Below are 15,696 nucleotides of genomic sequence, written 5' to 3'. Positions count from 1 at the left end.
TCATGAACTTGAAGGCAGAGCAATAAAAATTATTCAAGAGTTAACAGAGAGACAGAAAAAAAAAAAAGGCTGAAAAAAAATGAACTGAATACCAGTGAGTTATGGGACAACTTGAAGCACCCTGAAAATGTCTTATTCAAGTCCCCAAGGAAGAAGTGGGGGACATAAAAATATCTGAAGGAACCCTGGCTGAAATTTTTCCAAATTTGATAAAACACTATAAGTTAACAGATTCCAGAAGCTTGACAAATACCAAACACAACAAACATGAATAAAACTGTACCAAAGAAAATCATAATAAAATTTCTTAAAACCAGTTATAAAGAGAAAACTTTAAAGTCAACCAGACCCTTACTCCTCCTCCCCCCAAAAAACCACATATTATTTAGAGAAGAACCAATGAAAATAGCAGACTTCATTTTGGAAATAATACCAAATCAAAAGGCATGAACAAAACATCTTTAAAGAAGAGGAGAAAAAAGCCTGTCAAATTAGAATTCTATACTTAGCAAAACTATCTTCAAAAATATAAAGGTAACATAAAAACTTGACATAAGCCATAAGAATGCTGAAAGAATCCATGCCCAGCAGACTTGTACTACAAAAATATGTTAAAGTCTATCAGGCAGAAATAAAAGATACCAGATGGAAATACAGATCTACACAAATAAACGAAGAGTACCAGAAATGTGGGTATATTTAATAGCCTTTTTCCCCTTGACTGTATAAAGCAAAAATAAAAATAATAAAAATATGTTATGGAGTTACAAGGTATGGAGAAGTCAAGTGTATAGTAACAATAGCACAAGGGCCAGTTGGGGACAAACAGAAGTATATTGGTGTAAGGCCCCTAAACATAAAGTAGTAGTTAGAGATATATAGTATCAACCCTAAAACAACCACTAAGAGAGCAAAGAGTTATATAGTTAATATGCCAATAAGGAAGATAAAAGACAGAATGATAAAAAAAAAAAAATACTCAATCCTAGTAAAAGTCTGAAGAGAAAGAAAAGGGAACAAACACATGGGGAAAAGTAGAAAATAAATAGCAGACTGGTAGATTTACACAAAACTGCATCAGTCGTCATGTTAATATAAAGTCAAAAACCTCAATTAAAAGGCAAAGATATCAGACTGAATGAAAAAGACCCAACTATCTGTTGTGTAACCCCCAAAACCTCATTTTTTTACATAAACATACAAATAGGTTAAAAGGATAAGAAAAGACACTAGTCTAACAATTTTTTTAAAAACTATAGTGGCTCTTATCAGGAAACTGGTTTTCAGAGCAAAGAATTTATCAGAGATAAAGGTCATTTCAGAATAATAAAGGGCCCAATTCATCAGAACTTAATATCCCTGAATGTGTCTTCAAATAACATGAAGCAAAAATTGATATACTACAGCAAGGAGAAAAAGATACATCTATACTTATAGTTGGAGATTTGAATACTCTTCTCTCTATACAAAAAAAAAAAAAAAAAAAAAAAAATCAGTAAGGATCCAGAAGACTTGAACACTAACTAAACTTAATTGACACTTATACAACATTCCATCCAGCAGCAAAATACATATTCCTTTCAAGTACACACAGAACATTTACTAAGATAGGACACATTTGGAGCAATAAAACATCTCAAAACTTATTTCAAAATAGTCTGCAGTAGAACTTATCTGGTTATTGTCCAGGGTTCTTAGCATGGGGCTCCTAAACATCTTAGAATATCCCAAACAATGTGTCTCTTATTCATCACGGTGCATGCTAATGAGGTGGCTCATGGGGGGCCCTGGACAGCTTATGCCAACAGGAAGACTTAGGATGGCAGTAGCCCACAACAGAAATACCAACCACATGATTAAAATGGTGAGACTTTGCACCATCCTGACATCCAGGGAAGGTAGAAGCCTGGGGAACTGGAGATGGGAGTTTAACCACAGAGTCAATGATTTACCAAACCCTCCCTACATGATGAAACCCCAAGAAAAACTCTGGACTTCCTTAGATCTTAAAAGTTCTCATTACAAGGCAAAAAAAAAAAAAAAAAGTAACTATGAATAGGTGACAGATGCTAGACTTACTGTGGTGATCATTTTGTAATAGAAATATCGAAAAATTATACTGTACATCTGGAATATGTCAATTATATCAAAATTTAAAAAGAAAACAACTGTTAGCTAGGATGCAAATGAAAGTCACTCTAAGAAGGAGGCTGAAAGCCATCAGCAGAAGGCAGGTGGGAAGGGACAAAAGCCTGGATTACTGGGTTTTGTTTTGCAGAACCAAAGGTTCCAGCCAAGGAGAAGCTTAACTAGGTGTTTTACCTGATAGCCCCTTGCTAGGTGTGTCTCACCTGATAGCTCCTCATCTGAGCTAGTTTGAGCTGGATTGGAGCTGAGGACCAGCACAAAAGCCCTCCTGAGTTGTCCTGAAATTACATTCAGCTCATTACAATGCTACGATCTCCTTCTATGGGCAGAGTTTTCTGCTATTTTTTGAACATATGATGTATGCACTAGCCCCCTGACATGATATGCATCCACAAGTGAACCAAAAGTGGCTGTGCAATCTCCCTTGCTCCCACCCCTTACACTGAATAAAAGCTTCCTGTACTAACAGCATGGTGAGACAGTTGTGAGCTATCTCTGTCTTCTCACTTATAACAAGCAATAAAAAGTTCTTTGCTCTCAACATTTCCTTGGGTTGTGTTCAATTTGATGAACCCCCTACGGCAAACTGCTTCATTTCAGTTACATAACCAAAAACAAACAAAAAAAATCTCTGGACTTCTGATCACTTGATACGTTTTATTTCTCGACCTAGTTACATAGTTGTTGCTTATAGTTACCCACTAACTGGGACACCTGGATGGCTCAGTCGGTTGGTTGTCCAACTTCAGCTCAGGTCATGATCTTGCGGTTCATGAGTTCGAACCCCACATTGGACTCTGTGCTGACAGCTCGGTGCCTGGAGCCTGCTTCGGATTCTGTGTCTCCCTTTTTCTCGGCCCCTCCCTCACTCGTGCTCTGTCTCTGTCTCTCTCTCAAAAATAAACATTAAAAAAAAAATTACCCACTAACTTACTTCTGTAATTTTCTGTATGTAGATTTCACAATATTTTTAAATATTGAAATTAATCTAGATTTGATGAAGATATAAATTGAGATTCAGAAAGCACCTAAATCCTAAACATGATGAAAAGAAATCTATAGCTAGACATATAATAACAACTACAGACTTCCAAAGATAAAAGTGAACATCTTAAAACAGCCCAAAGAAGTCAACTTGAAATCCACAGTTCTAAAGACATAATTTTATAAAGTGAATTCTACTTTGAAGGAATTTCTTTTTTTTTCTTTTTTTTTTTTTTGACATTTTTATTTAGTTTTGAGAGAGAGAGAGAGCACGAGCAGAGGTAGGGCAGAGAGAGAGGGAGATAAAGAACTTGAAGCAGGCTCCAGGCTCTATCAGCACAGAGCCCGAGGCAGGGCTTGAACCATCAACTGTGACATCATGACGTGAGCCAAAGTCAGACTCCCAACGAACTGAGCCACCCAGGCGCCCCAGGAATGAATTTCTGATATGCAAGAAAAAAAGGTCAGGAAAAAAAAAAGATAATCATGTGTGCAAACCGAAACATTAACTATAAAATACTAAAGGAATCTGACCAGAATTAACATATTTTAACAACTTTGTGATTTTTGGAAAGAGGGTACATGTATTTACCATTTGGGGATGTTAAGCATGTTAAATTCTTAAGAGTAATCAAGAGTACTTAGAATGTTTACATTTCAAATCAGTCAAGGGAAAATACATAATAAAAAATTCAAGCAATCCAAAAAGATGAAAGAATGGGGAAAAAAGCATAGCACAGAAAAGAGAAAAACAGAAAGCACAAAACAATATGGAAAAAATAAATCCAAATAGATTTGCACTTTGGCACTATTGGTGGGACAGATACTTTCAGTTCTCCCAATACAAAACGCTAGATTCTGGAGAAAACACACCTTTTAACTCATTGTTCATTCAACTATGTAAGGAGAATGTCCCGGCCTCAATCCCCTACAATCACAGGGAGGAAAACAATGAGCTGAAACAAAAGCAGGAAAGGATCAGGAAGCATCAGGCAAAAAGCAAATTTGAAAGGTGGGGTTTACCCTGACAGCAAATGCTGACAGCAGCCTGCCATCCACCTCTGAAGACAAAACCTTGGGACAGTAGCAAGGCCAGGGAGATGAAAATAAGACAAACTAAGACAACCGCATTCAGGAAGGACCTTGAAGGGGCTACTGTGGTGCCAAAGGGATTGATACTGACTCACTGGAAGCAAATGCAAATCAAATCTGAAGGGAATCAAGCACAATCTAGGTCCTTTGTCTTCCCACAGACTAAGCTCAGCCACTCACACAAGGAAACAGGCCAAAATGGTACATGACAATATCCAAAAACTTAGACTTAAAAAGATTTAAAATACTGAAATGATTAAAAATATAAAGTATTTTTGAGTTTTTAAAAATTAGAAATGGACTGATATGAGACTATAATGAATAAATAGGAAGATGAGAAAAAGAATCAAATGAAAAATATAATTACTAAAATTAAAGCCATCATTAGTGGTTTTTTTTAAGTTTATTTATTTATTTTAGAGAGAAAGCAAGAGCGAGTGGGGCAGGGGCAGAGAGAGAGGGAGAGAGAAAGAATCCCAAGCAGACTCCACACTGCCAGTGTGGAATGAACCGTGAGATCATGACCTGAGCTGAAATCAAGAGTCAGATGCTTAACCAATTGAGCCATCCAGGCACCCCCATCATTAGTGTTTTAAACAGTAGATCAGACAATGCTGAAAAACAAATTAAAGAACAAGAGACAAAGTTGAGGAAATGAACCAAAATGCAGCACAGATAAACAAGATGAAATTTTAACAAACATGAAGGGTGGAGTAAGAGAGGCCATCATTTGTCCAATCAGTCAGTGGCCAAAAATTTTATAGAACAGATGTCAAAGACACAGGAAGCCAGCACATACTGAGATTAATAAAGGAAATTCACATCTCCAAACATTAGAGTAAATCTGGAGAACACCAAAGGGGCGTAAAACAGTTTTGGCCAGTTTAAGAAAAGAATATAGAATAGCTAAAAGATTAAAAGGAGATGGAAATAAAAGATAACCTAAAAACTCAGAACGTGGAGGCACAAAGATGCTGAAAGACTAACTAAAGGTCACAGAATATGTAGCAACGCTGTGATTTACCCCCTGCGTTCTCTCTCTTCAGAAGGTGTACTTTTAACTATTACTTTACGTTCTTTTTAAACTGGCCAAGAGTGTTTTACTCTTCTTAGCCTTTTTTTCTTTTAAACCTTTCTAGCTGTCTAATAATTTCTGGCTGAACTAATACAAGGATTATTAGAAACTTTTAAAAAAATGGATTATCTAAAAAAATATATATTCTTTTTATCAATGTAACAACCTTACCTGTCTACTACATGTAGAAAATTCCAGAGTCTTTGATGCAGAGTACTAAATATTTGCTTATGAGTACCTTTTGATGTTTTTGCTCCAAGTTGTTTTTGATAACCCTAAACTCCCTGTTAAAAATCCTTGGTAAGGAAATTCTCAAATTTCAAGGAATCTAAAACTAACCTAAAATGTCTTACCTAGAAGAAAGCACCTTTACACTACTCTTTATTCACATTTGTGTACTTTATTTTTGTCTTTAGATTATATCTGCAAAGGTTATAAACTTGAGAACAGGCCTCTTCTAAATCAGTGCTGAGGTATACTTTGGTGTGTTCTAGAAACTTCCTTATGTCTTGCAAATTACAGGATGTCCACAATCTTAATATACCCAATTTTTAATCTTGCAGACAAAAGGAGAAAGCAATGAATGGGAAAAACTGACACCTATCAATTTAGTGCCTGCATATATCTGCTGTAGGTAGGACATCCATAGTCTCATCTCCAAAAAGAAGATGCAAAAACATCTAATCATTACTTTAAAACTCTAAAGACTAGCCAGAAGTAGGGGCGCGTGGGTGGCTCAGTCGGTTGGTTAAGCGTCCGACTTTGCTCAGGTCATGATCTTGCGGTTCTTGAGCTCAAGCCCCACATTGGGCTCTGTGCTGACAGCTCAGAGACTGGGGCCTGCCTCAGATTCTGTCTCCCTCTCTCTCTGCCCCTCCCCTGCTCATGCTGTCTCTCTCTGTCTCAAAAATAAACACTAAAAAAAAAAAATTTTTTTTTTTTTTGAAAGACTAGCCAGAAGGAAATGAATTCTTCCATTACCTAGCATTCTAAAAAACCTATCATACTGCCTTTTTGGGGTCCACCCTCCCCTTAATGTACCTGGATGAAGAGTTCCTTCTAGTTCTCTGCAACATGTACACTCCCCTGCCCAACTTCCCACCTGGCCCCTGCCACACCATTCATTATTTCTTGAGTGCCTTCTATGTGCTAGGCAATATAGTAGGTTCTAGCGTACACAGAAGCATTAACTGAACATACATTGCTTTGGTATTTTTTAAAAAAATCAACTTATTAAACAGTACATAGTACTTCAGCCAAAGATAACTGATTTTTTAATAGATAGCAGCAGAATTTCTTATTTGGAAGTTTCCTAATGGGCTATATTTCTTGAGCCATTTCATTATTTCACAGAAAAAAAATGTTATTTGCTATATTATAGCAATGATTTAGCTAGCCTATTTTTTACATATAGGTACATATATCTCCCACCCCACCCCTTAATTTATGGGAAATGTACTAACCATGATACTCTTTTTATTGAAAAGCAATATAAAATAGCTTTAGAAATAAGAAGGTCATTTTACATTATTTCTGTTATAAATATTTTTATGTTTTGTGCCAGAATTTACTTCCCATTACTACACTTGCTTTTATCTGGAACATCTTATATTAGATTTCTACATTATTGAATATCTATTAGTGTTTAATTTAGAGGAGCTTAATAAACTGCCAGATCGGAGAACAATGGCCTTTCCTTTGCTTTCTAGACCTTTTTTCTGAACATGCTTATTTATGTACAACGTGGAAATCTGATCCTGTTCTCTTCCAGTGTGCCAACAGCTCTTTTTGTACCTCTTCTGGTAGTTCATAGAAAACTTCAGGATCAATGTCAGAAGGAAAGGTAATTTTCTCATCAGTAGAATCTTGCTCTCTATTTTCTGGAAGTCCTTCATGATGAGAGACTGTTGCTAGTGGTTCCTTATGGCTATCTGTAGTGCGGTTTGTGGAGAAAAGTTGCTCACTCTGCAAATTTGGAAATGAATGGAAAATAGATACAGCGGGGTTTGTATGTGAAAAATGAAATCCTTGAGATTCTTTAGGTCCTTGGCTCATTTGTTCATCTTTTAATCTACTGTCTAAATAATGTGAATAATCCTTTTGGCTAGACGGAGAAGAGCAACTACTGCTACTTAAACCTGATGTTCCTGGTTCACAGGAAGAAGACATCTGTTTGCTACTGGATAAATGATCTTTAGGATTTAAGGGACTATCTTTCATTTGTTTTGTAGAAAAGAAAGATAATACTCCTCTAGAAGCATGTAATGGACAACTCAAACTTTCTTTGCCTTCAAGTTTTTCTCCAGATTTTCCAGAAAGGATTTCTTCTTGAATATCTACTGGAAGTTCCTTAAAGACTTCTTGGTCAATACCTTCAGAAAGTGACCAGAGTGGGAATTCATCAGTGTCTTTTTCTTTAGAAAAATGTGTAGTATCTACTGGAGCTTCCCCAGTTCTTGTACTTTCAATTCTTCCAGATGGTAGAAAATCCCAACTTGTTTCTTTGTCTTTGGAAAAATCTTCCACATGAGTGTCTTTCATTTTCTAGAACACAAGGATAACACAGTAGTTTAAGATGTCTGGTATCTTTTAAATATTCATACTGCTGAAGCATGACTATAGCCATTATCTGACCAACATGTTTCTATCCTACTCAATAATTTCAATTCTTTTGGCCAGTTCCAAACAACTAGAGATGATAAATCCACCATAATTAGTCACACTATTGTGTGCATTTTTATTCACTATTCTAGGGAGAGGTTTCCTTCCTAGATAGCATTGAGCCAGAAGATAGGTATGTGTTTGGAAACTTGGAAAGGATCTTAACAATCGTGTTTTCACATTTCCAATTCTGTGGATAAAGGAATGATGGCCTAGAAAATAAATGATTCACCTAAGAGTATCATTCATAAATAAATGAAAGAAAGAAAGAAAGAAAGAAAGAAAGAAAGAAAGAAAGAAAGAAAGAAACAAGGACTGGTTTTCATACAATCCCTATTCTGAAGTGTAACGTTTAACAGAAAGAAAAAAAAAATTTTCTATGATAAAAATCCAATGTCAGTATTAAAATGTTAACACTGTTTACATTTACATAAAAATTCAAAAAACATCTTCAGCTCTAATTTGCATAATTTGTCTTTAAATTTTTAAGTTTTTTTTTTTTTTAATATTTATTTTTGAGAGAGAGAGACAGTACAAGCAGGGGAGGGGCAGAGAGGACACACAGAATCCAAAGCAGGTTTCAGGTTCTGAGCTGTCAACACAGAGCCCAATGCAGGGCTAGAACCCATGAATGGCAAGATCATGACCTGAGCCAAAGTTGGATAACCAATGAGTCACCCGGGTGCCCCTAATTTGCATAATTTTTCTATGTAAAGTTTTTCACTTAAATTTTCCCTCCAGTTTTGAGCACCATGAAAATGTATTCACAGTCAAATATAACTCAGGAAACATCAATACAACAAAATAGTAAAGGAAGAGATCTGGCACACTATATTTACTGTATTCCACTTATATTTACCTACTACCACTATAAATTAAAGTCTTACAATTCTGATTCTACAGATTAAGAAGTAAAAAACAGGGGCGCCTGGGTGGCTCAGTCGGTTAAGCATCCAACTTCAGCTCAGGTCACGATCTCACGGCTTGTGAGTTCGAGCCCCACGTCGGGCCCTGTGCCAACAGCTCAGAGCCTGGAGCCTCTTCAGATTCTGTGCTTTCTCTCTCTCTCTGCCCCTCCCCCACTCACACTCTGTCTCTGAAAAATAAACATTAAAAACAAATTTTTTTAAAGAAGCAAAAAGTAAATACCTCCTTAAATTTCAGTTAATAAAGAGAATAAAAGGGCCACAGGAAAAAAGTAATTTGAAGAGGGTACTAATTCATTATTTCTGTAACAGTATTCTGTTCTCATTTTAAACTTAAATGTAAATGAAAATATTACTGAAATTATACTAATTAAACATTAAAACAAAGAAAATAATAAAATCATTTTAAATTAACAGTTAACTATAAGCAAGAACAATTTAGTAAAATATGATTATTTTCTAAAACATCCCATATTTAGTAACTAGAGGTGTGCTAAATGGCCGTATATATAGGCTTTTGTTTTTAGTCACCTGAAAATATGACTGGCCTCTGCTTCTCTACTGCCACACTCTTAATTTCTACAACTGTAGAATCAGTAGTTGTATTATATCAATCTTGCTATCAAAATTTAATATAATTTTAAAACGAAGAAAATGTAAATACTTTAGCAAAACATTGGGGGGACACTGGTAGCTTATGTATAATTTTTTTTTATTGCCAATATCTGGAAATATTTTCACATATTAGCTAATCATCATATTCCTCTTTTTGTACCTCTTCTGGTAGTTCATAGAAAATTTCAAGATCAATGTCAAAAGGAAAGGTAATTTTCTCATCAGTAGAATCTTGCGATTTTCTGTTAAGTCTTTCATGATGACAGACTGTTGCTATTAGTTCCTTATGGCTATCCGTAGTGCAGTTTTTGGAGAAAGGTTGCTCCAAACTTTTGGAAGTTAACACTCCCAAAACAAGGAACCTCCATAGTGGTTTTCTCTTTTATCCAGTGATGCTCATGTAATGGGTACAATATACGAGTAAGTCATTTGAACAATATTATCTGGAGGAATTTCTAAATTGTATCCATGGAACACAAACTTAGATTTGTAACTTAACCACACAAATCAAACAGTGTACTCACAAAACTGCGCTTGCCAGAGCGGGAAGTTGTCGATAATGATGGTGTTAAATAATAATCAATAGTCCCTTTCTTAGCAGTAGTTAATGCTTTAAGGTTGCAGAGGCACACACTTAAAAGGGTAAGATGAAATGGCATCTTCACATTCACCATATTTCGAAAAAGTTTCATAAGTATATCAACCATTGGAGTCATCACATCATAATTTCCTAAATAAAATGTTTGACAAGACAATATCTAAGCACACTGTATCGTAATCAATATTAAAAGCTTAATCTAATGTATACTGCTTCAATTAAAAAGTTAAAATCTTAAATAGATATCATTGAAAACACCTTGACATTATATACTAAACTGAGCCAACCTAAACACTAAGACAAAATGCCAAATGAGTTAAAGTTTTCAAAAGATTTGAAATACAGGACTTCTGGTTATGGAAGTGTCATGAGGTAAGAAAATTTCCCCATAAAATCGTAATAAAACTTAACAAAATTGGGTGGCTGGGTGGCTGAGTTAGTTGAGTGCCCGACGTCGGATCTGGTCATGATCTCAAGGTTCGTGAATTCAAGCCCAGCATCGGGCTCTAGGTTGACAATGCAGAGCCTGCTTTGGATTCTCTCTCTCTCTCTCTCTTTGTCTGTCTCTCTCTCTCTCCACCCGCCCCCACCATGCTTTTTCTCCCTCTAATTAAAAAAACTGGAGAAACAAAACTGAACAAAACTCCCCAAAACAGCCATTTTGAGGGTCTGGAAATGAATGAAAGGCAAATGAATTGAGAACTTAGATAAGAAAGTACGAGACAGCAACCTTACTGGCTGGGATTGTTCATATCTTCACGCAGCAATCCTGCCAGGTGAGGCTGGCTGTGAAAGCCAGCAGCTCTGTTGCCAGAAAGGACAGACTTGATTTGAGGCAGAGGCAGAAGCCCAGTGAAGTGAATAAACCTGGTAGGAAACAAATGGGGAAACTGCATAGCACTCTAGCCTGAGGTTGTAGTTGTGACTGGAATGAGCAAAAACATCAGTGGACCAGACAAAAATTTACCCAGGAGATCTGGAAATGAGAGAGCCATAGAGGGACTGGATAAGCTCTCCTCCCAACCCAGCCGACTGGGAGACTGCATGCACATGAAGGCGAGGCCAGAGAAGGCCCAAGCTCTCCACATGGGACTGAACAGAATGGCAACCAACATACACGGAACATGCAAGTGGGCTACAGAAAATAAAAGCCCCTAAGGTAGAGCTGAAAATGGCCTCACTTTTTTTTTCTTTTTTTTTAATTTTAGAGAGAGAAAGAGAGAGGGCATAAGCTGGGGAGAGGGGCAGCGGGGGGGGGGGGGGGGGGGGGAGAGAGAGAGAGAGAGAGAGAGAGAGAGAGAGAGAGAGAATCCCAAACAGGTTCCATGCTCAGCGCAGAGCTCCATCCTATGACCCTGGGATCACGACCTACGCTGAAATCAAGTCAGATGTTCAAACAACTGAGCAACCCCAGCACCCTGAAAATGGCTTAATTTTGTAAAGTGCTCTCCAACCCATGCACTTATCTACTGACAGAAGGTAGAAGCCTTTCAGGCTCTAGCATTCAGGCAAAAGCTTTGACCAGTCGTTGGCTAACTACTAAACTATGTAGACACAGGGGTAGCCTAGAAGCCAAAATAAATTTTTTTAATTTAAATTAAAAAAAAAAAGAAAGCTAAGCAGAGAAATCAGAGGCTACAAATCACAGGGGAGGTAGATTCTGTGGCTTAAGTTCAGACAAGTTAGAAAAGAAAAAGGCGGGGGGGGGGGGGGCGGGGAGCCCACAGGAAAAAAAATCCAAATCTAGAGTTGCTAAAACCCATTATCTGAAATGTCCATTTTTCAAACAAAATATTATAATACATAAAGAAACAGGAGTGTGATCTAGTCAGGAGGAAAAAGCAGTCGATAGAAATTGACTTTGAGTTGGATTTAGCAGACTTCAAAGCTGCTACCATGGACATGTTCAAAGAATTAAAGAAATCTATTTTAAGGAATTAAAGTAAAATATGATAGACTACCAAGAAAGGAGAATCTCATAAGGAAACAGAATCAAACACACAAATAAAGCGAATAGCAAATCTAGAGTTAAAATTACAGTAATCAAAACAAATAAAATCACTAGATGGGCAACAGTGGTTTGGATAGCTGAATCAAGAGAACTTGAAGGCAACTCAATAGAAATTATCCAATCTTGGGGTACCTGGCTGCCTCAGTAGAGCATGAGACTCTTGACTTTAGGGTTCTAAGTTTGAGCCCCACATTGGGTATAGAAATTACTTCAAAAAATAAAAATCTTAAAAAAAAAAAAAAAAGAAATCCAATCTGAAAAAGGAGAGAAAAAAGACTGAAGAAAAAATGAACAGAATTGCACATATCTGTAGGACACTATCAAGCATATCAACATATTCACAATGAGAATCGCAGAGGAGATGAGAGGGAAAAAAGGGCAAGAAAGAGTTTTTGAAGAAATAAGAGCCTAAAATTCTGCAAATTTCATTAAAAAATTCATCTACAGAATCAAGAAGCTCAATAAATCCCAAGTAAGAAAAACACAAAGATTCCATACTTTTAGACACATCATGGTCAAACTGCTGAAAAACAAAGACACAAATGACCCATCACATGAAGGAGAATAACAATACAATTGTTGTTATAGTGCAGTACAACTCAGCTCCAAATTCACCCTTCAGTACCTGCTCTGATAATGCTTAGACTCTTTAAAATTTTCTACATTGAATAGGATACTAAGTTTTGTCATTAGAGAACACCAGAAGACCACTAAAGGAGAAAGGCAGCTTCTCTTCCTGGATGTATTGCCATTTAATTTTTCTTGCTTCCATTCATTACTTGGTTTGTTGGTAGTACATGTGGGCACATCTAACAGTGCTTGCCATATCACACACATGTGGAATGCCCAGTCCCTAAGCAACCTCGAGCCCAAGTCTGAGCTTAGTGACTATGTACCATGGCACTACCAACTCAAACACCATACCTACCAGGAAGTGCCCCAACTCATTCTACACACTCACCTAACTGCCTTGACTTAGGTGGTTGCTTCCTCCAGCTCTTCCTATGCAGGCACCATCCCTTCCACCTTTGCACTAGCAGAATACAGATTGCTTCAGCACAAGTAGCCACTAGCCTCAGCTTGCCTGCATCCTAAAAGGTTGGTAACAGAAGCCCTCCCAACATGAACACTGCATACTCCAACTCATGCACTGCCTCACCAGTAAGCAAGCTCCCACCATCCCAACTCCTTCTGTGTGCCCACCAGCTATCCACAGATCAGAGGATGGTTTTCTCCTCACCCAGTAACTATGGACCAGCTCTGGGCCAGGGAATTCAAAGGATTTCTCTACCATCCAATGTTCTGCAACCACACCTTCTCCTTGAGGGGTAGGGGGACTCTCCTTTCCAAGTTTGTCCTTCCCTGAGTACTTTTCCTCAGTCCTTGGGTACCTCTTAAAGGACAGTGCAGAGCCTGCTTGGGATTCTCTCCCTCCCTCTCTCTCTGCCCCTCCCCGATGTGTGCACTCTCTCTCTCCTTCTTACCATAAATAAACAAACATTAAAAAACAAACAAAAAAAGAGTTCTCTTTATACCTTTAGAGTCACTCCCCATCATGGTTTAATAATTTTGTGAAACTTTCTCTATGCAAATTTTTGTGTGGTTTTTCTCTCTTGATTGGAAGGAGACTGATAACACTATTAATAGAAAACTCTTTTCTCACCATAAATAATGGAAACCAGAAGACAAGAGAATAGTATATTCACAGTATGGAAGGAAAAACTGTCAAGAATTATATATCCGGACAAATTGTCATTCAAAAATGCTGCGTTGGTAGAGTTTTCCATACATTTTAGTTACAGAGAATGGTTTGATAGTGTTGCTCAACTCTTCATTTCAAACATAAATGGTGCATTTTCCAGGACAGACCATATGCTAGGCAATAAAATTAGACTCAATAAATCTGAACAGACTGAAAATACTCAAAATATGTTCTCTGATCAATATGAAATTAAAGTAGAAATCAACAACAGAATGAAATTTGGGAAACCATCAAATACTTGGAAATTAAACAAATTTCTAAACAAGATTGGGGTCAAAGAAGAAATCACAAGGATATTAGAAGTAATTTTGACCTTAATGAAAAGGAAATACAACAAAAATTATGGAATGAAGCTAAAGCACTACTAAAAGGAAATGTATAATTTTAAACTTGAATTATTAGAAAATAAAGCTGTATAAAATAAATAATGTAAGCTTCCATCTTAAGAAACCAGAGGGGAAAAGGCAAATTAAACTTAAAGCAAGAAAAAAGAAGGCAATAACAAAGACAGGGCAAAAATACATGAAATAGAAAGTAGAAAAACAACACAGAAATCAATGATACCAAAAGTTGGATCTTAGAAAAGACAAATAAAACCTGAATAAGGCCTCACTCAGATAAACCTTTGCTAGAATGATAAAGAAAAAAAGAGAATACGTGAATCACCAAAATCAGGAATGAAAGAGGAGACATCACTATAGATCCTACAAAAATTAGAAGGATAATAAAAGAATACTGACAACTTCATGCCAACAAATTAGACAACTTGGATGAAATGGATACATTCCTGTAAGATTAAAAATTACTAAAACTGACTCAAAATAAATACAAAATTTGAATAAACTTAAAACAAATACACAAATCAAATTCCTATTTTAAAATCTTCCCACAAACAAAAGCCCAGGATCATGTATAGCCAAAAGAATTTCAAAAAAGAACAAAGCTGGAGAACTTACACTACTTAATTTCAAAACTTACAACAAAGTATCAGGGTAGCACTGGTAGAAGGATAACCATATAAATCAATGGACTAAGCATATAAAGAAAGAAACACTTCTGTTGTCAGTTAGTTTTTAACAAAGGTGCCATGGCAATTCAAGAGAGAAAGAGGAGTCTATTTAACAAATTCTGTTGGAACAACTGGATATCCATATACAAAAGAATGAACTAAGATTCTTACACCATACATAAATATTTACTCAAAGTGGATCTAAGTGTAAAGCTTAAAACTATAAATTTTTTAAAAATTTTTTGAAATGTTTATTTGAGAGACAGAGAGAGAGAGAGAGAGAGAGAGAGGGAGGGAGGGAGGGGCAGAGAGAATTCCAAGCAGGCTCCCAGCTGTCAGCACAGAACACAACGTGGAGCTCAAACTCATGAACTGTGAGATCATGACCTGTGCCAAAACCCAAGAGTCAGACGTTTAACTGACTGAGCCACCCAGGTGCCCTTTTTTTTTTTTTTTTTTAAGTTTATTTATTTATTTTGAGAGAGAGCACAAGCAGGGGAGTGGCAAAGAAAGAGGGAGTGAGAGAGAATCCCAAGCAGGCTCTGAATTTCATGCTGAGCCTGACGCAGGGCTCAGTTTCACAACTGTGAGATCATGACCTGAGCTGAAATCAAGAGTTAGACACTCAACCAACTGAGCCACCCAGGTGCCCCTAAAACTATACATTTCTTTTTTTTTTTAATGTTTTTAAATGTTTACTTATTTTGAGAGAGAGAGCATGCACGAGCAGGCAGAGAGAAAGGAAGAGAGAAAACCAAGCAGGTTCTGCACTGTCAGCACAGAGCCTGAGGTGGGCTCAATCTCACAAACCATGA

The 15,696-nt window shown here is 36.8% G+C and overlaps 1 protein-coding gene across 6 annotated transcripts in view; it reads right to left on the bottom strand.

The window, feature by feature from the left end:
• The window catches only part of POLI (DNA polymerase iota), a 46,128-nt gene that overhangs the window by 10,440 nt on the left and 19,992 nt on the right, over positions 1–15,696 (bottom strand). For 4 of the 6 annotated variants that reach the window (XM_019464019.2, XM_019464018.2, XM_053902736.1 and 1 more), the window contains 2 exons: positions 10,026–10,231; positions 6,759–7,843 (listed from right to left, as the gene is read on the bottom strand). The exons of 1 other annotated variant lie outside the window; for it this stretch is intronic. In XM_019464019.2, the coding sequence (XP_019319564.2) occupies positions 7,028–7,843; positions 10,026–10,231 (1,022 nt within the window). In that variant the 3' untranslated portion in view covers positions 6,759–7,027. Of the gene's footprint in view, positions 1–6,758; positions 7,844–10,025; positions 10,232–15,696 lie in introns of those variants that run through there. One more of the 6 variants, XM_053902737.1, reaches the window with a different exon arrangement.

Source organism: Panthera pardus, unplaced genomic scaffold (genome assembly GCF_024362965.1).
Source record: "Panthera pardus isolate Hobbes unplaced genomic scaffold, ASM2436296v1 HiC_scaffold_15, whole genome shotgun sequence".
NCBI lineage: Eukaryota > Metazoa > Chordata > Mammalia > Carnivora > Felidae > Panthera > Panthera pardus.
The sequence above is the reverse complement of the archived record's forward strand: the minus strand, read 5'-3'. Positions and strand labels throughout refer to the sequence as shown.